This window comes from Buteo buteo, chromosome 7 (genome assembly GCF_964188355.1).
Source record: "Buteo buteo chromosome 7, bButBut1.hap1.1, whole genome shotgun sequence".
In the NCBI taxonomy this organism is placed as follows: domain Eukaryota; kingdom Metazoa; phylum Chordata; class Aves; order Accipitriformes; family Accipitridae; genus Buteo; species Buteo buteo.
In genome coordinates, this window is record NC_134177.1 from 36,041,914 (window position 1) to 36,068,373 (window position 26,460).

Here is a 26,460-nt window from a genome sequence, read left to right on the forward strand (position 1 = left end):
CACATCTGTGTAAAGTGCTCCCTGACAAAACCTACACAGGAACCCCCCAGTGTGCAGCCCTGAGCCACAGACTTTCATGAGCCTTTAGCAACTTTCCCAGAAGCTGCTTCTGGTTATCCACCAGGGTACAACACAGCTACTGCTTTTGAGCCACTATTCTCTGAAGGTCAACCTTCTTTCACATGTATAAAATTGAGCCCCCAAAGGCTTTGCCTGGGTGACAGCAACAAGCCATACACCCATAGAAATTGTCCCTCAGACACATGGCTGCTCACAAAGAAGCTAAAGTAGTAATGCCTGCTCTTGTTCAATCACAGCCACCAAAGTCGCACCCACACAACCCCATCCTCTGCTCAACACCAGCATTTGATCTTCCAGGATTCATCTCTAAATCTTAGAGCTCATAAGAAACTATTTTCCTGTAATTATTTTCCTGTAGAAGCCAAATCTATATATTACGACAACTTTGTTTGTAATATCCAAAGCATCAACTGTATGATGTTGCTATTGCTGCTCACAATTATTTCCTACCATTAGTGGGAACTATATGACAATGTTATTGCCATTAATAATTCTTTGCTGTCATTGAAGCTCCTTGACAATGCAGAGAGTGAATGCATGGGTCCCAGAGATACGTTCTGGTTTGTTTCATTTCTTATACATGAGAAAACTAGATTATTACATGCTTGGGAGGAGCTCTGCATAAACATCTGCTAAGCTACCTCATTATCTTCCTTCAAATCCCTCCTTAAAGATCTTATTTGTCATGATGCCTACAAAGACTCAACAGCACAGCACTGACATTACTAACTAACTCTACCGGCTAATAGCATCACCTCATTCCCTACACTCACTCTCCTTGTATACTTCCATCACGAGGTTTTGGAGGACAGAGCCACCTTGGTGTTCAGGCGTTGTACAACCCTCAGCATGACCCTGGCTGCTCACGATCCCGAAGCAATCAATGCATCCTCTTGGTAGGATGCAGAGCGCACATTGCCTAGGTGGGCAAGCAGGTTTGGATTTTCCCACCTCCTGCACATGATCTATGAATTTGTCCCTCAATTTGGGTCATCTCCCTCCCTGGCTAGGTGGGTGCCATAAGGCCCTCTGACACAACGCAGGCAGCTTGGTTAGCCTGCAGAAACAGGAACAAAGAGGAAATCCCAGAGCTGGAAGTGCTTGAACATACTACAAGCTTTGGCTACCCATCTTACCACCCTGTCAACACCCTGTCACCATCCAGCCCCATCACCAGACCCCAACAGCACCAGCCCAGCCCTCACAGCAAACCACCACAGAAGACGGTGCCTTGCAATCTCAGCAGCGGATAAAGAGATTTCATTCTTTATCCTCACTGCCAGCTGCAGTCTCAGCTTATTGCAGGGGGAGCGATGCTTTGTGAAACGATTCTTTTCATTGTCCTATGCCTTTCAATAATGTCTCCAGAGTACTTGACTCAGTATTAGCCTCAGTGCTGCATACTGAATGATGGGTGGAGGCTGTTTAGAAACATATTTCTTTGTGCATGGCAATGGGTAGAGAAGCTCAATAATTATTACCAATGGATTCTCTTTAAAAGAGTGTTCTTCTCTTCACCCCATTGATATGGTAAAATTTGGAAAAGCAGCAGCTCATAGTACTGGGCAACGCTAAAGACTGCAGCAACAGATCACCTGCACTTTCTCTTCACCAGCCAAATAGTTTCAGCTTCAAAATCCCACAGCTTTGCTGGTGCACATCATCCGAGCTTTTGCAGTAGAGCTGCTGTGATTTCCATCAGCTGAGGAGCTGCCCTCCTGTTTCTTTTACTGGTAATTATAATTCATCAGCTTTCTATGGTGCTCATTACTGTGGTATTTGAGTGCCTATTTTTACAGGCTTGAATAGCTTGCTGTATACCATCTCATCTCATTGCAGACAGACGAGCAACCTCTCAGGCTCCCTCTGGAAATGAGCTCTCCACGTCCTGCACCCTCCCTGTTCTTCCCTTCTGATCACAGCATCCACAGCCCATGTCTATCATTTTTTAAAATAATATTAAAAGCACACAGCACAAATAAAGGCGGCAGTAGTCAAAATAACTTAACTATTTGCTGTTCTTCATGAAGATTTTAACTACCCTAATGACATTATCCAACCATATATCAGGAAAAAAAATGTTGGATGAACCTGAGTCTGAAAATGCTTCCACATGAAACCACCTCCTGCAGCTTTGCATTATCAAAAGCCAGAAGGGAAGGTACTGCAACAGTGAGCGAGAGCAGGTTGAACCAAACAACATGTGTGTAATGTGGGAAACCGAACATGCCCCTCCGTGTTTTGTGGTGGCCTGACTTGAGCAGGTCGTGTGCGTTTTGTTTCCTCTTCTTCCTCTTTACTTACACTTCTCATATCAAATCATAATATAAGAGGAAAGAGAGCCTCTACAGAGTCCTAGCCTGGGACGTATTTTTACAGATAGGGAAACTGAGGCACACGCAGAGAAAACATCTCATTTAACACCGCTACAAGAGGCCAAAGCAGGATAGCTCACTAGGCTCCAGGCTCTTGTCCCTCAACTCCGTGGCAAGTATTTAAAGGTGCATCTCTGCAACAACCAAAGTGGTGTTATTAGAAACAAGGTGTATCTGAAACCAGAACTTCTGAATGCTACTGTGAAGAGAAAGTTAAGATGGCTTTCTGGTTTTCTTTAGCCTTCTAGCTTTCCACTACACTTTCAATCAATAATTATCTCAGATTTTAACTTTGGTTTGATCCTGTTCCTTTTTTGCTACAGGAGGTGGACAAAGCTAGTGTGCCAGCCAGCACACCCACCACCTCACACCATGTGCCTCCTAGCAGTATCACCGCTCCCAAAGAAGCATGGCTTCTCCACGAGTTTTTAAGAAATTAAACACCCTCCTGGTGTTTTGGAGATCTGAGATCCCAGCACTGCTAACCTTCATCGCTGTTGTCATCCACAAGGATAATCTCCTTCAGGAGGTGAGCTGGCGTATGATTAACAGCACTGTGCACTGATCGCAGGATAACGGAGAGTGCTTCATTCACAAAGATGAAGATGATGGAGATCTGGGGTAAGTCCTTGCTGTATTTCAGCTCTTTGCACCTGTAGCACGAAGGGCAGAGAGAGAGAGAGATGGGGTTAGCAGAGCACACAGTGCAGCACTTAGAGTCAGGCACATATTTAATATGCAGTGCAAGATGATGGCTGACATCTCACAGCTTTGCACAGCCACGTATTACAGCTGCCTGTGCCTTATTTCAGCAGTGCCGTCTAGGATGAGATTGCAGTGACAGAGTGTGTCCTCCGGGCTCAGAGAGCACCAATGGCAGGGTGCAAATCCAGAGTTCACTTAACTGAGGTTGTGTTTGCGCATCTGTGTATGTATGTCTGTGGGCATGTAGGAAAAAGCAGCCTCCAGAAGAGAGAAAATGGCTTTACCATTTAACATAAAACTCCACATTGCTATTCTGTTTTAAGATTAATAGGTGCTCAGAAATTAGCTTTGATCTTAAACGCCACTTGTGAATTTTCTTCCCATTTGCTTTGGAACAAAATGAATACAAAATGACCCTTGGTTAAATAGTCTTAATAAATGTTTTAGCTCTCTCTGCAGATACTTCTGAATGCATTCCTGCCTCTGAAGTGCCCCAGCAGAGCATGGTGTCTTTGTACTTCACAGCCAGCATAGGTTAAAAACAAAACTTGTGATCATCTGTCTGGGTTTCAGGAGTAATTGCTTAAGTCGAGCTGGTTTTGTGGCTGGGTAGCTGCTTAGACACATGTCTGTGCATCAGAGCGGGACAGAAGTGGAAGGAGCTCCCGGGTCACCTATCAGCCAGCTCCATCCCTGGCAAGCAGCAGGTTCATGTTACATCAATACACCAGACCTCAAGACCAAGGACACCCATGGAGCAGAGCTCTGGTAGCTGTAAGTGGAAGAGCTCTTCCACAGCTCTCCAAGGAGCACACATCATTCCCAATGAGATACAGATGATGTTTTAAGGCCACACTTTATCCTAACCAGAAACCTAATCTTAATAAAAGTACTTGCAGAAAGCAAACAGGTGATCTTTAACTACTTCAAACAATTTCACCAAACTCTCCAGCTTTCCCTACAATAAATATGTGCGAGGGAAGAAGAAAACGAGCCTCCCTGCTCCCTCTCCGCATTCATGACAGATTAGACATGCAACATTAGCAGTGTTCGCAGAATTACAATGAGCGTTTACCAAGTAAATCCTGCCCAGATAAGCAAAGAAAGACCTAAAGCAGAAACAACATCCCAGTGTCGCTTCAAGCTCATTGACTCCCCAACAATGACTCTGTACTTAATTGTACTGGGTGTTTCTTAGGCAACAGCAGGCATTCTTCAGACTCCAAAATGAGACTTGGGAGACAAAGATTTTCACAGAAACACAGTTCTTTATGAATCTTCTTTAGTTAAACAAGTATGCTGGATAAAAACAAGGTTGTATTTCTTGATTTAACTATTGCCTACCCTAGAGCAAGCCAAGCTCTCTACAAAAAGGAACATAGCAAATGCTGAAAAAGGTCTTCCAAAGGGAAGATCTCTCTTTAAAATGAACGAACAGTTGTGATGGGGTAAAGTGACAATTGACCCTGCAATCCTGCCACAAGAGTCAAACTAAACTGACTCTGAGATTAAAAATCTGCTTTTGATATATGTCGATACCTGCCAAGCTGAAGAGAAGGTGGGCACAGGAGCCAGAGTATTTCCTTTTAATCACTGCACACCTCCGGGCAGCCTTCCCCCAGGGCACGCTTCGGGGAGATAAAGAGCTCAGTTTGTGATCAAAGAGGTTTGGAGGAAAATCCAAACCAAGCCCTTTGAGGTTCATCTCCTGCTCATTCGCATTCGCCCTGCACCACTCTTATCACAGTTCTCCTTCCTCGATTGCTTTGCTGCGGACAGGCGAACAAAGATACAGGGAGAGGAGATAAGTCCGGGGAAGGAATGGGCATGTGAAATACCCGCATTGTTCGTATACCTGCAATTCTCCAAAGGCAGGCGGGGGGGGGGGGGGGGGGGGGGGGGGGGGGGGGGGGAAGGGGGGGGGAAGGCAAAGGCTTTGCATAAACACTGTGCTCGCCGGTGGCTTTGGTTGCAACCACTGAGTGGGGAAGGCAGCAATTTAAAACCAAATTAACATCAAGTTTGTCAGTCTTCCTCACACAGGCTCTCTTCAGTTGCTGGTGTAAAAAAAAGCAGGTGGGTCGAGCAATGGTCTCTGCCCACAGCCACGTGCTATTCATGCATGCTGCAGGAAAACACCTGGGGCTTCTGGGCTCTCCTGGGGCCAGGGAGGGGAGAAAAAGAAAAAAAAAAAACAAACAAAAAAAACTTGTGCTCAAACATAATTAGAAGGGCCAGTGAAGAACTTGCTAAAACCAGCAGGAATAACGAGTACGTGAGATGGGAAGTGGTGAGGTTTTGGTTGGTTCGTGGTTTGTTGGGTTTTTTTCTTCTACGCTTTTTAAATAGAAAAGGGACTGATCTAGACTGTGTGGTTCAGCCTTATCATTCAGACCATTTACAGGCAGAGGCACAGAGGTCTGACTGTTATACTCCTAGAAACATTTGAGGCAGCAGTTTAGGGGAGGATTTACTGCCTCGCAGTGGGGCAGCAGGTCAGGACCCTGCTGGCTCCTGCCGGCAGCAGGCAGGTGAGGCTGGCGGGCTGCCCATCACTCCAACTTACAGCTCTGACCTCCTTCTCCACACACCCCCTGTCCAATACCCTGAAGCATAACACCTTTTCAACCCTGAGGGGCTGCGTTTTCTGCATAAGGTGGTAAGATACACGATATGAAATTTCTCCTGCCTTCAGTGTTTCAAGCACAACCGAGAGGAACGGCACAGAAAAGCCAGCACCAACCCCACGTCCCAGCAGGAGGAATGACAAGGGGCTCAGGGACTAGACCCAAGCAGTGCACAGGCTATCAAACCACGCCGCAGACCCATCTTCCCCCTCTGCCCAGAGTTATCACCATCAGGCAAGAAAGCATTTGGCTGCTTGCCAGACAGTACCTTCAAAATTCAGATCCCAGGCCAAAATACCTCTAAATTCAGGATTCAAGTCTTACTAATTATCCAAAAGGGGGTGCACAGGGCCAGAACCAGATTCTAGCACAGCTGTAGTCGTCAGCCCAGACCATGGGCTGGTCTCTTCAGGGATTAGCAATTAATGAGATAAATGGGATATTCGAGAAGGTTCTCAGGGAAGCTCGAGGCTAAGCAGCGCATGGGAGACAAGAAGCTCTAGGAATAAACCTGTTATTCTGAGATTTTTGCCAAGCTTTTCTAGAACCTGAATTAACACCAAAGCAAATCCATTTCTTACGTAGGCTGGAAAACCTTCGCAGCTCCTCACATCTTCTAGGAGGAGACTCTCAGGTTTTATTTCTAACGCTCAGCTCACACTGTATCTGGTCTGCCCACAAGCAAGTCTCTGTCCAGTAAGTTGGATTTCCAAGGGAACACTCCATCCATTTGAAAACTTTTAAATTTAAATGAAGTGCAATGGAGAGACCACGACAATACATTCCTGTTGGTGTCAGTGATGAGTTACACATAGGGTTAAAGACCAGCACCTCATTTTCAACCTAAATTTGTCCACTTTTAGTTTTCCATCATTACCAAAAAGCCATTTTGGTAACATTTTCCCCCATGTATCAGGTGCTCATCAGCCAAGTACACATCTGCACACAGATCCAAGGCAGAGCTGCACAGCAGAGGCACTGGGCCAGTTCACAAAAGGGCAATACCTGGTCTTATACATCTGAAAACACTTCTGACTGGAGAAAACTGAAGCACGCTGCAGTTGATCCCTCACAACCTCCTCTTTGCTAGATGAGAAATACGCGACTGGTACAGCACAGAACACTAGTTACTTGCCAACACCCGTAAACTAATTAGTGCAGGTTACACAATGACATTTTCCCCAGTAAATCCTGCTCTCTTCAGTTAAGTGTAGGCTGGCACCTGCTTGCAGGATTTATATCAAAATATTGTGAATCAATAGCAAAAAGAAACAGATCCCTTACAGTTTTGTCTCTCATTTAGATCAATGGGATATCAGAGTAAGAGGCATTTTATGTCCCATTAAATCATGCTACTACATCCTATTAAACCATGCTCACAAAACTCTCTAAGTTTTGAGAGGCTGAAAACCTCCTAATGTATGGCACTGGGTTTAATTTAAGGACCTCACTGAGCTCTCATTGAGAAGTGTCACTTGTCCTTAAACAGGGGAAAAAGGGGGTTTACTCCATCCTTGGTCCAAGGCTCAAACACATCTTTTTTCACTCCAGAAACAGATTGACGGACCGACCACAGACACCAGACCCAGCATAAACCTTTGCCTGGCACATCCATGGATCAACTCCCTGTGTCCTCCCCACCCACCCCGCAAAGGAACCAAGGAGGCGGACAGACACAGAGGCCATGGCACTACTGGACTGTGGACGCCGACACCTTTCTCAGGTCCAAGATCTTTGTTCTACATGAAGCCCAACTTTGCAATCAGGAGAACATGCAAAGAAACACATGAAATAAAATGTATTTACGGAGGACATTTTTTACTGCAAATTCTCTGCAGTTACTGCTTTATGTAAGAAGCCATTCAGAAACAAATGAAGGATGAGAAAGGGAGAGGGGGGAAGGGAAATATGGTTGAGTTTATGCCAAACAGCTTGGCATACATCAGGTCATATTAATCAAGTCAGCCAATTTCAAGACGCACACACAAAAAAAACACCCAAGTTTTGCTACTACGTCTGCTGCAGGAGTCTGCCTTTGAATCCTCCGATCATTTGTTTTATGCTCACCACACAGCTGTAAATCTACTCTTCAGTGCAGCAAGTGAGATTAGGATGTTTATTGGCTGTCTCAGTAACAGAAAAGGGATATCATATCATTTACTGCTTCATGATCCCATAGCAGAAAAATAACCTGGAATCACAGCAAGCACTCCTAGAACACAAAGAGGCCACAAACTGGCAAGTAACATTTACAGAACACTTCTTCCTGCTCAGTGATTTAACATGAGCCACTCTATTACTCGATTAATACATATCAACTGTCTTCTGGGGCACAAAGCCATTTCCATCAACCACCTAGAATCACACTGTCCAGTATCAAGCAACTGAGAGCCGAACTCAGATAGTTTCTACACCTTCGCTACCCCCATATACAAGCCATTTATCAGCACTAATCAGTGCAGCTTATGAACAGCCTGGAACATGGACTGTTCCAGGACAAAACAGGCACCCACTTGTCTGATCCTACAGCTACAGATCAAACCATGCTTGCACAGAGCCGATGATGGACTTTTATGCTCATGGTGTGACTTGACAAACTGTGTACAGTGCCTCTTCTCCTACAGATGACAAGTACTGTCCGGTAGCACCTTTCACCACAAAAAAAACCAAAAAACAAACAAACAAACAAAACCCAACAAAACCCACCAATTTAATGAAAGAGACAATAATGCATTATATTCTTTCAAAGCCCATAACCTGGGACAACAGGATCATTATCTCATACTCTGGAAAAAGTAAGCAACAGCATTCAGATATTAGTCCAGAGAGGAGCTGGACAGACAGACCTGCAGCTTGCTTTTCTCCCCAGATCACAAAGCAGAAATACTGCTAATACTGCGAGAACAAGTAATCACTAACCCCAGATGCTGCATTAAAGATCATACTCATCACCGGCTCTAGAAATCATCTTCTACCTTCTGCGATGTGCCTCACTCAGGCCATCCACTCCTGACAGCACACACATCTATTTTGCGCAGAACCTCAAATCTTCAAGACTGTCACCTTCTTCCTTATTTGTGCCTTTTGTACTGCCTCTTTTCCCCCCAGTTCCAACAAAAATATGCCTACCAAAGTTGTAAGTGGAGATTGAACACCATTAAGCAGAAAGTACAGCTGTCCCCACTTCCAGTGAGGAGGCAGAACTCCACAAATTTGAAAAGCCTGCTTTGGTCAGATGTACCCTGGTTTTCAAATACATCCAATATTTTAAAGGTAATACTTGGATCTAGATTAAAAAACAGGCTTCAACAGGCTATCTGAACATGAACCATCAGTAACCTGATTTTCCTAATTATCTATTTCTAATAAATCATTCCTAATGCCTATTACCCAGCCTGGAGCCCTTTGGAGCCATCTCTGCAACTGAGGGATGGGGGTGCAACGACACGCAGAGGCTGTCTGTCAAGGTCCAGAGAGAGACAAACTGAGACGAGTATCAGGTGGTAAAGAGGTATTAGAAAAACACTGCTGAAGGAAAAATATCTGCTGCTGCAGACTCAGACCACTGATGATGTTTTTAAGTAACAGTTTTAAAAAGGTAGAGAAAAATCTAACCTCACACCCGCTGTGCCTTAAAACACTCGGGTGAAACAGTCTCACCATCTGTTTTGAGATATATTTTTGCATTGTATGGAACCAAAGAGACGCAACGTTTTGCCATGAGCTGTTTTCCTCCAGGCTGATGCCACCTCAACACTACCCAAGGGACAATTTGGAGCATAAGCAGAGGTTCTGCTTGCAGATTTGGCCATTTGCCCTTTGGTCTGCAGATGAATGCCCCAAATCTGATCACCACAGCCCCACCAGTACAAACCCTTCTGCAAAGGTCATTTCCAACTCTGCACTCAACTCAGTTCCTTACTGTCTGGGATGCCAGCAAAATGGCAAGTGAAGCCAAACAGAAAGTTCAAGAAATGCCAATGAAAAACCAAGCCTTCTCATAAAAGGAAGCACTCAAACATGCCCTACAGCACAAGGGAAGAAGCAACATGTAGGGGTCCTGGGCAAGACCACAGTGCCTAAGCCAGAGAACAGAAGCCACATCAGAGCCTGGGGAGAGGACAACCATCTTCCCCCAAGCTACATTTTTATTTCTAAATATACATCTAACCAGCAACTGAAGAACAACAAAGATTGAGGGAAAGCCAACGGCAGTGCAGTTATATCTGTGTGGGGTCTTACAACATAGTAAGAGGAAGGATACTCCTCCCCCAGCCCCCTATCACTTGCCTGCCGGTTTAAAGCCCTTCCCAAATAAGCTGTAGCTGAGATCCCCAATCTGACACAATCCTGCCAGCCTGTCTGACAGGCATGCGATGCTCTGGTAGGAGCAAATCTGGCATCGTGGCTCCAGCACAGACCATCAGCAAGGCAGGTCAGCTGCTCACCTTGGCAGTAAAACCTTCCTCAGTCAGCAGCAAGAGGAGAGGTCCCGAGGGGCTCCTCAGAAACCACTGCCAGCTGCAAAAGCGGATCTCACACTCCTCTCCCAGACATGGACACAGAGCAGGACTTAGTTCTGACCTCCAAGCTTGGGCAGCTTGCTATGGGCAACAGCATCAGCACTCCCTTTATTCAACTGCTCCAGGCTGATAATGCTGTTTTCAAGATAAATATATGCAAGTGCAGAAAGGCAGAGAAGGCAAATCAGCCACTGCAGGCCAGGCCCAGGTACCATCACTGTGAACAGCAGAGGAAAATACCTTCTGAGCCAGTGTCACAGTAACAGCAGAGCTCGTCCTAGCAGGCGTAGCTGGCAGGCACAGGCAGAGTCCAGAGAGTTACTCTGCAACTTGTTCACCTCAATATAGCACATATCCCTGCCCCATACCACCACCTCAGAGACAGCCAGCAGAACACACAGGTACCTTGTCCACACATACAACGTCCTTGATTGGAAAGAAAGCATCTCTGTTTAGTGCTCCACAAAGCACAGGAAAATTTTACCAACTTCTTATATTCAATAACCAAGAAGAGCTAGCAAAACTTTCTATATGCTGTGGACAGCAGGAAAGGGCACTAGCATGCTGAAAATCCCCAAAACACAAAGTCCCACCCTATAGAACAGCACTAGATAAGACCAACTCCTACTCATTCTGAACATCAGTGCAAGGTAACTGTTGTTGTAAGAAAGTAGCACATGCTGTTTGGAGACTTAAATGTGGTGCAGGCTTTAAGTTTCCCGCTTCCACCAGTGCAGGAATGGTCACTACTTGACAGCTGAAGAAGTGATGAAGAATAACACACACAACTGCCCAAAAGTGAATTACTGGCAGACCAGGAACTTAGAAGTCTACTGTAAAACCTTGATATCACCTTCGAGTAAGGTCATCTTACTTTCTCTCTGCTGACGTTCAGCCCTCCCTGGCCTACCCATTGCTTTGTGTCCTTCCACCAGCATGAAGCCACTAAGATTCCCCATCCCTGTAACCCAATATACGAAGGACACTGTGTATAGCGTCCATGTTATAAGCAGGATGGCCAGACTCTACTCTGCTTTGGATAGATGTCAAGTATGAAAAATACACACAGGAGAAAAGGTCAACAAAATAACAGTAGGCTGCTTTTGTCCAGCCATTGGAACTATTTAATTGGTCTGATTAATGTCTGGCACAGGTAAGGATTAGGCAGCATCAGATGAGGTAATCTTTGGAAGCATACAGCAATGTGTTACGCTTTTAAGTTAGGGAACACATTGATGGCCACATGCAGGTATTGGACCCACTGCTTCTGCTGCCACATGGCAGAGTCTCAGGAGCAGAAGCCCTCTGTGCTAGCCTTGACGGGCACTCAGGCTGATTGATGACCAGTGTATCTATTTAATAGCTACATCATCATTAGTTTTGACACTACACCATTACTCATCCTTGCAGAAATGCCCTTTAGGGCTGTTCAAGACACAATTCACCCACACTGCATGAAGGCGACATCCCTTCTACATGTCCTTTTGAAACGCCAACAGCAGGAACCGCCATGAAGAAGGTTGAACACCCATGGTCTGCAGAATGCCCCAAGCCTTTAGGGCTCTATGTTGCTCCCACATCCTATGAAGCTACTCCTGTAGCTACTAAAGCAGGTCCTACTGGACCCCTCTCCATCTTTTTTGTGTGATCAGACATAATAAACACTCATGAACCGGGCAGAGAGAAATAGATAGGAAAATCTGTGCCAGTTGTACAGTGGCAAAAAATGGATGGTGGAACCCAGATCCTACGTGCCTGTGGAAGACAGGGCAGACAAAGAATTTGGTGGTTCTGATTACGGAGATCACACTTCTTCATAAAAGAAGATCCTGATGATGGGTTTTCAAAGATTTCCTTCTCTCCTACATACTCCAGTGGCTAGATTTCCCCACACACACACTTTTTATTTTTAATTCTGAGCACCCGGTAGTTCCCCAATCTGGCTCCTGACTTATAGTTATTAATCATTTCTTTGCTGGCCACCACACAAAATAAATCCAGCTAACGTGCTTATCAGGAGCTTATCCCTTCCTGACGTTTCATTCTTGACTAAGGTTTGAGGGTTTGAATATTTAAATAGGCAAATATTCTTTTGATTAGTAAAATAAATGATTCTTGTTACTTACTGTCCTTAAAAACACTGTTAGCATCGTGAAAGTGCTCAATTATGTTGGCACCTCTTTTACAGGATTTTGTAGATTTTCCTACAAAACATGGTTCGGCAGCAGAGAGTTCAACTTAATAAACTCATACATTTTTAAATGCCTTTCCTACAGTGATATATGGAACTGCAACATTAAAGCTAAGGGCGCGTAAGAGACCTTAGAATTTGGTTAGAATTTCTGCACATTAAGTGGAATTCTCCCCAAAATTACTATCATACAGATTACTGTTTCACTAAGCTCTTATAAAGGCAAGGTAGAGCAAACATTATCTTGCAACTAAAAGAATTATCAATATACCTCTCAGTGCCTAGGAAGCTCTAACCCTTTGGGTCCCAAAACTGCACTTTCAGAGCACACCCCAAATACAATGTACCAACAATTTTACCCCATTACAGAGACACAGCATCAGGACTCTCTTGGTGGAGCAGGGTCCCAAGAGCAGGTTAACACACAGTATGGTTTATAATCCCACAGCCAGCCTATGGATGCCTATTACCAGGTACGTACATTTCAGGATAGCACAAGTAATGATGTCCACTGTATCTTTTTCTTGCATAGAGCCGCCCGGCTCCTTGGCTGCTCCTCCTCAGTCCTACTGTGACAAAATACACCATGACAAGGTAAGGCTAGACACAGCCCAGTGCCTTTGCCCTGCATGACCATGTTGTAAGGAGGTGGACATGCCTCCCTCAGGGCCACACTTGGACATATCTGGACATCATGGACATCCACAGAAGAGCTAGGGACTCTCAGTTTGTCAAGAGTCTTCAGAAGGAGGCTGCTCTCCCCTTAACTAAGGCATCAATGATTTAAGGACCACATGACGTTGTTCAAAGTTAACATTACCATTGCTCCAAATGAAGGAATGCAGAAATTAAGTGGTCAACCCCAAGGTGGCAGGAGGTCAACGGGCTCAGGGACAAAACCCACAGGTCCTGCTGCAATGGCTCTGCAAGTCTGTTAGTCCATCTGTCATCCCAGGCAAAGTACATCTGACAGGGAGAAAATTTAGGAGCATTTTTTTGTCTGTTTGTTTTAAAACAGTCCCCTCCAAACAGAACTGAACACTGAATAATGTTGAAATAGGCATGGACCAAAGGAACAGGCTTTGAAAATGGCTGTCTATAGCATTTTACAAAGACAGGCATCATCGCATCAAAGGGAGAAGCACCCTGACCTCCTATGCAGTGCAGATCCTGAGCTATCAGGCTGCGATGCAAGGTCTGCTCTCGACTTCATCGTCAAACTGCTGAGCAGACCCTGTGTCTCCACTGAGGAAGGACTGGCACCGTGCCAGCCAGTGCCATCAAGCAGAGGAACACTGACTCTGCTACACAGGGGCAACCAAATCCTCAACAATTACAAGCTTGTAAGTGCTCAGAGATCATGGGATGAAAGGCAGTAATGTAAAATTGTAAATTAACAGTGTATGTTTTGACATCCTCTATTAGAGGTGTCTACTGCTCATGTAGCCAATCACGTAGACACAATACTGGATGTGGCTAATTAAGAGACATCTAGCCTAAGGAAGAAGTCAAAGCTCCCTTCGAGGTCAATGAAGAGTCACTGACACTGCCAAAGGACAATTTATTCAACCCTTCTATCCAAGGTATAAGTATATTGCTATCTGGTATAACAGACTGATGCAACTATCTTTCTGGATAGGTGGAAAAGCCTTCTTTCTCCCTTGAAGGCAGGGAGACCTAGACTGAACTTTCAGATGGACACGTCCAGTGAAGTGAGCCCTTACCCTCCCAGGGTGAGCCTCCCAGGCCAGTGACTTCAGGGTGGCAATCACACCAGCAAGCTTTACCAACAAGTTCACAGCTCTACTCAGGTAGGTTGGTATAAAACTGTCACTGCTGTAAGCCTTACCTGCCAAATATAAAATGAAATCCTTGATATATAGCCTTACTGCAGAAGCGTCTTACTAGAATAGATCTCATGGGAACTCAAGATTTTGACATCCCTGGTACATACTTAGAGCAATGAATAAGAAAAGTGGCCAGCACTTGTGCTACCTGGAACACAGGGTGGAACGATGCCACCGCTGGAACAGCTAGTATAAAAATGATGAACTTAAAAGGCACAAAGGATTTTTAGAGATAGCTCTTCTTTTTTGTAATAACAGAGCCACTCTGATGATGGGTTTATGAACTGGGAAGATGAAGAGCTTTTTAAGCCTTTTCTGTTATATACAGAAATCACTGTGTAAGTTTACTTAACCGCTGCCAGAATTACATCAGCCTCAGCAGAGGGGTGTCGCTCAGCCCTGCCTGGCAAATTTCTGCATGGTGCAAGTCACACAAGGAGAGCTCTACAACCCAAGCATCACGGAGCCGGCACCACCGCAACCCACCCATACATCCACATGGCGCAGGCTGCTCACCGAGGTCATAATAACACACCATTTGGCAAGAGATACGTACTGCTTCATTTGGGGGAAAAAAACAAACAAACAAACAAAAAACAAACACCAAGTCACAAACAATATTAAAAGAGTCAAAAAATAGAGGATGGGGCTCCTTTTGATTTGCATTTCTACTTGTATTCTAATTTCAGTTACTAGCTAACTGAATGCAATTAACTGGCTATAAATATTGGTGCCCCCTTAATGATAGGGGACATTAAACATGGAGAAGTTAAGAAACTTGAAGACCACACAGGTAAGTAGTGATAGAGTTCAAAAGCAATGACTGGACACACTGTCCTGCACTCTAGTTTTTCATGCAACTTTTTTTCTAATGCAAAAAATGCGAAAGGCCGACTCCAATATGCCAGAAGCATTCATTCCAATATTCCAGAAGTTTCCCTTTATTCCCCAGATGAAGATCCACAGCACCACTGCTATTCTATGGTTAAATTTGCCCCTGTATGGCTTTTCTACTGTTACGGGTTACATTCTCCACCTCTGCCAAAACAAAATACAAGAGAGACAAAACCAGGAGACAAAGCTAACCAACTCGGAGCCTGAGCATACAAGGAGAAACGTCATTCTAGTTTACCCCAGTGCAAAACAGTAACATTATTTACATGTCTACTCAGTAGTTTAGGGAGGGATCCAACCCAATACAAGAGCTGAATTGCTACAGGGTTAAGGATAAAAAAAAAACTGTACTGTAATTTTTAGTGATGAGCTGGAGATGACCCGAGAGTTGGTTATCAGACCTTTTTTGCTATGCCTATTCAACGCCTGACTTTATCTGCAGAGATCCAAATGACAACAGAAACACAGCTACCTATAGCATAGACACTTTAGGAAGTCTTTTTTACTATTACTTAAGACCAGAGAACACAATTTAAGGCTATAGATTTTTTTTTTCTGCCGCAACAGAGACACTAACAGGAGTATCTAAAGCCTGACACATTATCTCAGCTCCTTTCTCACCCTGCCACGACCACCAGCCCCCAAAGGAGAAAGATGTATACTGCAACTTCAGGTTGTAAATACAGACTGCCTTATTAGATGGATTTTTAGGCAGCAGTGGCCATGATGTACTTGATGTAATCAGACAAAAACACAAACAGCAAACACGTATGGAAATACATATAGTGGCACATGGTCTACATCTTCCTGATACATACTTCTCATTTACCTATACACACCAGAGGTTTGGATGTATGCCTGAAAACCACACAGTAGCAAAATTCATGAGCCTTCTTCCCTCTCCTCCTCATCTTATGAATGCCATCTGACTTTTACCCGCTTCTCACAAGACCTAACACAGAACTGCACAGAAAATCTTCTCCCACCTGCACAGCCAAACTTAACACAGTAATACACATCCAAGATTTGGCTTTGCTCTTCTACCCACAGCCAGTAGCTATTCACAGATCCCCTCCTGGCCCAGTGCATGGTCTGCTTTGCCACAGAAAACCAATACGTACTTTGCATTGATGCAGCTGAAAACCTGGGAGGTGAATTCTTATATATCAATGGTGCACTGATTGGATTGAATGATTTACTCATTACTGGGCTGCAAAGGACTGTGGCTGAAATACTATACATTATAAATCATGTTACAATCTTCTGCTGTCTACACACATAGCATGTGCGCACACACACAGGCAGGTTCAAGCTTGCTCAAGTTTCCTCAATCCAGTCACACGCACTGCTTCTCAGCTGTTACATATCTGTACTGCTTTTTGTCTTTAAATCTCAGCAGGAAAGGAAAAATCTTGCATATCCTTCTGAACTGGTGACAAGTAATTCTACAAACTAAAGCTATTGATTTCAAACAAGCTTCATTCATGTTCTACGCACAAAAATAAAGCTTCACCAGGAAATGAATTGATCTTCATTTGGCTTTTGTAAAGATTATGAACAAGCTTAAGAGAAAGCAAGTGTTCAGACTGCTATTCATATTGCCACTTCCTAATCATGCTCCATTCATTGACTGCTTATTTTAGTTTGTATTTTGCTGATTCAGTTGCTCATGTCTTCTTGCAAAAGGGATTATCAATATTAAATCAATTGTGTCTACCCTATGAAGTAAACGGAAAAGCAAACCATTTTCTATTATCCAAGCATCTTAAAAGACCTAACGCTGTCTGGTACACTTTGGCATTTATAGATTCAGAACACTAGTTTCTCATAAACTATTTCTGATCATTAAAGTGCTAAAACTCCCCACATTTCCCTACAAAATTTGTTTTTTAAAGCACCTACCTTATTTCCATTAAGTATTTTTCAGAAGTGTTATGCTTTATATTTTAGAATTAGAGTATCAAAAATATAGATTACAATTTAAATATTTAGGGATATATGGGCATTTCTAAATGCACATTACTTACTCAGCAAGTTCTAACAAGAAGTGATCTACTAAGTTGTAAAAACAAAATGTGCAGAACAGGATTTATTTTTGTGAGGGCCTCTGGTAATAAAGTTATTAGGTTCAGACAGATCTAAGGGACATAAAAGCCAGAGCAATTACGAGTGGCACATTCCACTTACCCATCTCTCCCCATGCGCACAATCTACTTCACACATGAAGAAAAAGAGTCATTGGGACATCCTCCGTGTAGGATCTCCAAGCCACTGACTGCAGGACAAGCTCACCCACTGCCCAGGTCACCCCATCCCAGCGAGCTGCGCACGTTCAGATCGGCAGCTCAAGGCAGCAACCCACCGGCCAAGCGAGCCAACACACGCAGACTGCCGTGGATGCTGGAAAACTAAATAAATGACTTCAGGACTGGTGTTGTCAGACACCAGTGTTTGACTCATACCTCTGCCTGGTTTGGCTGTGAATATGCAACCTATTTAAAAGCTCCTGTGGCAATAGAAAAGCTCTCTGCAATACACGGAAGCAAATCGGTAGCACAAACACACAAGCTTTGATTCCTTTGGAAGCCAACTTAAAAGAAGTGTATCCAAAGCTTAATTTGGTTCATTTATTTTCCTAAGTATAGTTTAGTAGAAGTATTTATGATAACACAGGTATTTTTCAGCACCAGAATTCAGAAGAGCACAAAAGCAAGTTGTTAAATTATACTAATCCCATCCTCTGCCAAAGCGTGCATTTAATACTTAGGTTTACATTAGTAAATGCTTTATAGCACACTTCACAGATAGAAGTCTTCCCTGAAGCATCATGTTCCAAACTTACAAGAATAAGGAATAATTTTGTAGTCAGGAAAATCGACAATTAGTGGAATCTATTGCATAAAAAAAAATTAGGTACCATATATATAAATCCATGGTCACAGTGTTTCAAGATTACACTATGCAGCATAACGATAGTAAGAGAATCTCATAACAGCCACTAAACAAACTCTAGAGTTACTTCCCCAAAAGCACTTTCTTACTGACCAAGTTTAAAGAAGGTATTGGGACTTCTAAGCACCAAAGGCTTTTGACACACTTCTGACTCCATACAGAGCACACATAGTTGTCAGACAAAGTACACCTCAATGACCTTTACTTCAAAAGAAAAAAAGAAAAATAAAGTTATCCTATGTCCCTATCTAAATCCAGAATACAAATAAAAAATAAACCCCTAAACTTTTCAGTAGGAAGTCATATACTTTCAGTTCTAAGGTGATTTTTCATAGCTCTCACTGGAGCCAACACTATCTGCCTGCATGTGTGTGCAAGGCACCACACTGCTCTGTGCCATGGAGCTGGCTCCCTCTAAGAGGTCACAGTAGTAGGCATAAAAAATAACCAGCAAATACCAAGCGCAGCTAGAAAAGTGTGTCTTCAGAGACTTTACTTGTCCATTTTTTAAAAAAAAAAAAGAATTACTGGAAGTCCAGTAACAATCTCTCGAATACACGCATATTGGTATGCACTGAGGAATAAAGATCAATACTAGCATTCATGCAATAGCACCCTGGTTTGTATTAGTACTGGAAAAGCAATGCAGCGATAAAGCAGCTTTTTCCTCTCATGCATATCATCCAAAAGTCACCAAAAGTTGCAGCACTGTCCCTGGAGAGGCAGGTGGTGCACTCAGCTTCGGCGCCAGGCAGTGCCTGCACACACAACACAGCAGTGGCAGCTCTTCAGATCACCAGTACCTTGATGATGCCGGAGAAAGAAAAACAAAATTGTCTCGGGTTTGAAGCTGGGCTTACAAGTGTCTTCCTATCCCCACAGTCTTCAGAGAAGAGAGGGGACAGATTTGGCAAAACCTCAAGCATTCCTTTGGAGAGCACCAGGAACTTGTGCAGCCTGGCAGAATAAAAATGCCTAAAGCTACACAGAGATCGGACAGATTGGGCAGGATGGCATGCATGGACAGAAAAAATCTGGCAACCTGTCTCGGAGTTGCAAAACTGATCTAGTTTTGGTGAGCCTTGTTCTGAGGCACATTTCCTTTATGCCAGAGCTTTGACACAGATACTGCTTGGTTTCTTTACTTGCTCTCCCAGAAAATTTTCATGTAGCATCTTTCCAAGTATTGGAAAATACTACTTTTCCTTTTTTTATGGCTGAAGCCATAAAAAGCCAAGGGCAAGAGTGTTCTTCACACAATGCCGGATCAGACCCACAACTATCTAGTAGGAGAGAAGATACACAACTAGTTCTGACTTCTCCCTAGACGTAAGAGTATCTTTTAATACACTCCCACATGCTGTTCAAAGAGAATTTCACATCTGAAACAGTCATGTTTTTTTTCCTTCTTACACTGTCTTGATTCCTCGCTAGTTTTTCCTTCCATTATTTGATGAAGAAAAATCACTACGTCTTGCCTCTCTCTTCCTTGCTATTGCTTGTACATAGGATTGAAAAAAAACAAAAAAAACAAAAAACAACAAAACAAAAACCTCTTTGTGAAAGGTAAAATAACTTATCGTGCACGCAACAGAGAAAGAGCTCTTTTGACCTTCTTTGTTTGTAATAAACAGCAATGACTACAAATAAACAGTCATGAAACACTATTTCCCAGCAAATATCACCAGCATAATTCAAGTAGTTTGTTTTTGTCTTCCCAAGCGCTGTCCTTCTCCTCAGACTCATTTCCTCAAGCCTGGCTAAACACCCTACGGCAGGACATGACTAAGGAACTGGTATAATATCACAAATGTGCAACTCCAGGAACATTCCAGCTAATAAAAACTTGAGGAAACCACCAATAAAGAGATCTCTCACTTGCTCCAGTAATATTTGCAGATCTCAGCCATGTCTACCAAAAAGAATATGCTCGTTTGGGCAGGGGCGAAAGGCAAAAAGCATTTTGCTTCAAGCAAAGCTTGAAGGAGGTTGGATGCCTTCTGTTTTGGGGAAGAAATGAGATGCTAAGACAAGTGTGATGCCAGATGTATGAAGCACAAACCAGGGCAGTCTCCTGACCAAGTCGTGATATGTGCTGAGAAAGTACCTCATTTCAGTATCTTGGTACAAGAGAAAATGGAGACAAAGGCACCTGCAAAGTCAGGTCTTTTTAGTTATTTCCACAGTGGAAGAGATTTGCTCTTCTTCGCAAGAAAATAAATATGACGGCACATGAAACTTTCCTGAGCCCCATCAGAGCCAACCACAGGGCACAGGTTGAGCCTTGTAGCGCAAAACATTGCCAGTCTTGCAGTCTTCAGAAGAAGCCTCTGAGAGCAGATACAGCCAGTATCTAGCACAGGACGAGAACATTTTGGGTTCTGCACAAGAGAGATGTGAAGGCAGGTGTGGTCTCCTAGGCAGGAGACTGAATTGCAGGTCTCCAAGGTCCATCCTCCTGAACAGTCCTGACGTATCTAAGTCACATCCACATTCATGACTTTCCAAAGATGCATGCAGTTTTGATTATAAAACCAAAATCCAATTCTTTGGCCCTGCAACATCCCCATAACCTGAGTCCCAAAGGTAGCCCCATGGCAGAAGGCAAGAGGCTCTCGAGGAGTGGGGAAAGACCCCAAAGGGAGCAGTGCCTCCCGCTACAGCTTGCTCCCTCCACCCCAGAATGTTCTAGCATGCAGCATGTACATGCTAAGAGTCCCCAAAGGGCACACACAGACCACTTTAAATGAAATCAGGAATGAATTTAGTTCCTTTTAAGCTAAGTTGTCAAAAAACAACCCAAAGCCTTCTCTAAAACTCTGTCTTTTCCACTATATCCTAAAGAAAGACTTTCAACTTGCTGCTACACAGAAGTGTCTAGTAATAAAACTAGCTAAAGCCAGATGGTGCTAAAAAGCCCAATTGCTCCCAGGCTCCCAAGGAAGGCAACTACAGAAATAAACTGGTGATTCAGCCACTTGAGACACTTGAGTGTAATGACTCTGACTCAATCCCCAAACACACCACCGGGAAAAATTAAAATCAAGTCAGTGATATGTAACTGTTTAATCTTCAGCAATGGCTTCCAGGTGATGGTATAACTCTACCCAGGACATTGCTCTAAGGCCATGTGGCCCAGCTAGTAAATGCGAACCTTTTACCAGGTGCACGCTGCGAAAACACAAAAGCAGATCATGCTCCTGACACACACCACCAGAGTTTTGCCATGCTTTGCCTGAATGCTTTGCCTGACCCATATGCAGGGCCCACAAGGCAGACAGGAGGAAAGGGTAGGGTCTCCTGGCTAGGAAGCCCTCAAAACATCTGAAAAAAATCAAGCTGTGGAAGTTGCTTACCACTTACACCATTTTTCCTCTTCCCTTTAATATCTTGAAGCTTGCCTGCACGTGAACAGCTGTTGAGAGATTTGCAGCAGCAGGAATATGTCATCTTCACCCAGTGATTCAATAGTCCTAACAATTGTGGGTATTATTTTTCTTAAATCTACTCCTTAATCCCATAATGCCATAAAATACCACTGAATCAGAGCTTAGCAGGATTCCAGAAAGGAACAGACTTTTAAAGAGATAATGAGAACTCCACATTTATATTAGACAGAATTGAAAAGAGAGAATAGAGAAGACAGAACATACCAGATGGGCAGATTATTTCATAGTTATCCTTAATATGATTTCTTCAACCTGAAGCATCTGGTAATTCCACTATCAGAGATTAGATACTGGATAAGATGGACAGGCAGACTGATCTAACACAGCAATTTTTATTTTCCTGCTAGATGTAGGAGGGGTTCCCATTAAATCATACATCACAGAATAAAACAGCAGTGCATAAAATCTAGTACCAAATCAGGCAACATTACACAGCCCCTAGGATCCCATGTAAATATGCTTCACTTTCAATAAAGAAAACATGTCTTCTTAACCCCCCCCCACCATCCTTCATAGGCAAGCAGAAAATGCTGTGAATTTTATCAACAATAAAACTCACAGATCAGCCTTGTCCTTCACAGTTTTTGAAAAAAAACAAAGAAAATCTCTCCGGCTCATTTTTTTGGAGATTTGTGTAGAAGTCCTGCAGTCTAAAGGCAGCACCTTGGGTACTTCCAACCTAGAAGTAGTAATTGTTTTCCAGAACACGCAGGAATCTCATCTTAAAGTCCAAAAACCTAATCAAGCAAGATAGAAACGTGTTGCCTATGCCTATCTCATTATGCCACTGTTCTGCAGCAAGACTTGTAATAAGGTCCCTTGCACCAAAGTACTAGTCCACCCTTATTTTAGCCAAAGGAGTAGCTTTCTCGGTCATCCAAAATGAAATACCATTACCTGATTCACTCTAAAAGCACATTGAAATGCACACCCAACACAACCCCTCCTACTCAGCAGAAGGCCAGGATCAGAAACATCTATATTAATAAGCTCAAGACTAAGGTCTTACAGGCACAGCTCCCTTATGGTATCAGTACCACACACATTATTTCATGTATCCATACCATCAGCAGCACTTTTTTGGGAATCAGTCCAGCATAAAGCCCAATACTGCTCAAGTGGTGAACAGCAGGGTGGACTTTCTACCTTCAGCCTAGGCAAGCAGCCTCAGATTTTACGAAAAGAAAAGAAAACCTCTCAAATAAACCACATTTTATAACCAAAACAAAGATGATAATCCAAACTACCAAAAAGAGACATCACAATTCCCCAAATCAAGACAAGCAAGGTATTCTGCCCCCACTCCTGCCCCTGGGAAAGACCTTACCTTCTCCTAGGCACCATCCTGTATCCCACACCTCTTGGACCATCTTCTCCAGGGAAACGCGCCTCCACCCTTTCTGCTGCCTCTGGGCAAGGACTCGAAAGCCATCAGCTGGGACTCATGATGCCTCCTCATTGCCAGCTTCTGCCTGCAAATCACTCTGAGCAGGGACACCTGCATCTCTAAACCCTTAATGATGCTGATCATGAGAAGCAAGGAGCCCAAATACAGAAAGATTACAAAACATACCAAATTTCCCCCGAACTCCCCTTACTCCACTTTGGCCACAGTCACAAAGAGGGGGCAGGAAAAGGACTAAGAGGTCTGATCGAGCAAAGCTCAGCACTCAGGAGAGTGACACTTAACCTCATTAATCTTTTTCTTTAAAAAAAGAGAAAATTAAAAGGAAAGAACACATGAGCGACAGCCACTGCTAGGAACAGTCCAAGTCCATCAGCATTCCGGATGCTGAACAGCCTTTAGTTGAACCAAACAGGCTTCACTATTACATTTAAAACTAATACATGCTTTGTAATGCTTATCAGCTAGTGGGTTTTCAACAGTTTTTCCCCACTAATGCCGCAATTTCAAAACCATTTAGGCTAATTTCCTTTGACTTGAATCTATTTTAATCAGAGACCAGGATACTTGACTTAAATGGTTTGTATTAAACCCTTCATAAAATCAGCCATAAAACTGCATGCACAAAATAGCGAATGGATCTTAAAGTCAGAAGTAGAAAAAGCTGAAACTTTTCAAACCCTCCAGCAAACTCAAGCCTATTTCATAACCAGACCAACTGCTCTCTTACAATACCAAGACAATTGATCCCTAAAAAAAAAAACCAAAAAAACAACCAAACCAATAACCAAAACACGCTCCTGAAGTTCTTACATAGGTAAAAGAGACTAAGTTATGCAGTTGCAGTCAGTACCCACAAATTTTCTCCAAAGTATTAGCCCAGCTCCAAAATGATGCATTTAATAAATTGCTGTGTCTGCTCTGTCCTCTCCACCACCCTCCCATGAAATGATGGATAGTGGCACTCAGGAAGAATACAATGCAAACCTAAAAATGTCAGAATTAATCCTTTTCTTCCCCAACAGATCTGAAAAAACATTACTTCTCAAATTAATCCTCACAAAGTAATGCTGGCTCTGCTAGAAGTCAGAGTTCCAGATGAGAAATGAAAATGAGAAGCTCAGACTCAGGTAACTGCTAGAGGAGGTCTCACTTCAAGGATTTGTCATTGTAGTGGGATTTGCATATCATATAGCCAAAGGTGCAATTCATTTTGTCCAGACGAACCCTACCAGCAGAATTGGAGGCTGGGCCTCCATTCCTTTGAAAACTCATCCAAATATTTCTATTGTCAGTGGTTGACAGCCTTGGAAACTCTGAGTGGCTGCTTGAAATTCATGCAGCATGCAGAGAAGTGAAGGAACAAAAGCTCTCCAATGCTCTCACATCCTTAACAATTTGCCAGTATGCTGGCGACATGTAGCTGCATCCCCTTGCTGCATGATTTTCAATGGTTTGCAGATGCCAAGCAATGGCTTTGTCACTGTCCTAATGACACAGGCACTGGACATGTATCTTTCAGAATCTAAATCTCTCTCAGCTCATTTTTTTTATCAGGGATTTCACTCCAGGCCTGGACAAAGTGACACTTTCCTATTTCGATGAACACTCTGCTAGCCATATCTAAAATTAACTTTCATAAAGATAAACTTACAGCATGTCTTTTCTCACACTCCTAACAAAATGATCTGGCATCTCATTTAAAGTCTATTCTTCTATGGTGCTTAGCAGGTAAACATCATCATCACCATCATTTTGAAAGGTCATTCGGGAAAAATAGTAGAGAAAGGATATTGCTGCCTGATCCATTGGGCTCCCTTCAGTAGTGTCTGCTCAGAGGTGTCACTGCTCAGGAGCTGTTACTCTTTCTGACTGGTATTTTAAGCCTTTTCTCATGCCTTCCTCCACCACTGCAGTGGCAAACGGTTAAAGCGCTTCTACCCCGTCCCTCACAGCAACCTCTCTGGGCTGCTTAAAGATCAACAGGAGATCCCACAGCACTGTCCCAGGAGGAGGACTGCGCTGGGAGGAGCACAAGGGCAGTCGGAGAGCCCTGGAGGTCCTGCAGGGACATGAAGGAGCTGACAAGGGAGGAGAAAGGGAGAGTCCTTGCACACATTTACAGGATAATAAACACCAAAGGCCAATAGCTCAGTGAAAAGCCCTCTGCTTACGAAAGCAGACGTGAGCTTCTGATCACATTACCATCAGCCAAAATAATGTATTGCTTTAGGAAAATAAAAAGCAAGAAAGAGAAGAGTGGGAAGAAATTAGCTTCTTCCCCCCCGATAATTGTCTTTATGAACTGTCTCAGTTTCAGCCAAACTACATTGGTTCCTCATTATTGAGCATGGCTCTGTGAACGCTAAGGAGGGAAGAACAAACAGTATCACATGAGAATATGAAAGCAACCGTCATTCCGGGCTCTCAGATGATACCTAAATATGTGCACTCCTTCACGGAGCAACTGGTACTTACTTGGTTGGACGATAATCTGGTATGGAACGATCCAGTGAAATTTTCTCACTGAGGTAGGAGTTGTAGCCGTACTTCTCATGTGGTCCCTTTGCTTTCTCCTCCTCCTCAGGGGAGAGGGTGGCTGGAAGCCCACCTTTACCACGTCCACCATAGCCTTCAATGAGACCAAGTGACTTGGACAGACCTTGAGAGAAAAAAAGCCACCATCACTGTTAAAATTCATCACTCATTTCCAAGCTATCAAAGAAACAAAAATAATCTGAAAATCCAAGGTGGTTTGTTTTGGTTTTCGGAAAACATTTCAAATTCTAGTTCTTTGGCCCAATGCTGGAACAAAAACAACTCAAGTCTTGAAATTCTTCATGGCTCAGGCACACTGTTCCTGATAGTTCTGCCACCAGCATCCAACTGATAACCTGTCCCAGGGATCTCTGCATTTATTTAGTTGTTAGGAAGGTTATTTAGGCCTCCTTCCCACTCTCAGAGAGGTAATTACACATAAGGTTAGATGTCCCCAGGAGAAGGATAGGTTGAACACAGAATAAAATAGGGCTGGTTAACTGCCAACTGAATGAATTTCTGCTCAGTATGAACAGCGAACAGCATACAAATGTTATGGATTTAAAAACAATTTCCCTTCAAAGCTTTCTTATCTTTTAAAGTATAGCATTCCCAGACCTTTATCAAGTGGAATTATTTATTTATATCTGCATAGCTGAAGGAAATAGTCAAAGTTCAAAACAAGCTGAACAAAAAGAGCTATATTGATGATTTGGTGGTGATTGTGGGAAGCCAGGTTCATGCTCATGTTATTATTTATTGTACAGAACACCTGGAATTTTAATATTTTTCATTAGCAGAGACTCACACTGGTTTTGTCAGAAGAAAACCTGATGGATGATATTGTTTTGTTTCTTGGTGGTTTTTTTGTTT

The 26,460-nt window shown here is 43.3% G+C and overlaps 1 protein-coding gene across 1 annotated transcript in view; it reads right to left on the minus strand.

The window, feature by feature from the left end:
• GALNT17 (polypeptide N-acetylgalactosaminyltransferase 17) overlaps positions 1-26,460 on the minus strand; it is a 218,396-nt gene that overhangs the window by 137,082 nt on the left and 54,854 nt on the right. The window contains exons 2-3 of the mRNA XM_075032433.1: positions 25,528-25,711; positions 2,943-3,109 (exon numbers count right to left, since the gene is read on the minus strand). Coding sequence (XP_074888534.1) covers positions 2,943-3,109; positions 25,528-25,711 — 351 coding nt within the window. The remainder of the gene's footprint in view (positions 1-2,942; positions 3,110-25,527; positions 25,712-26,460) is intronic.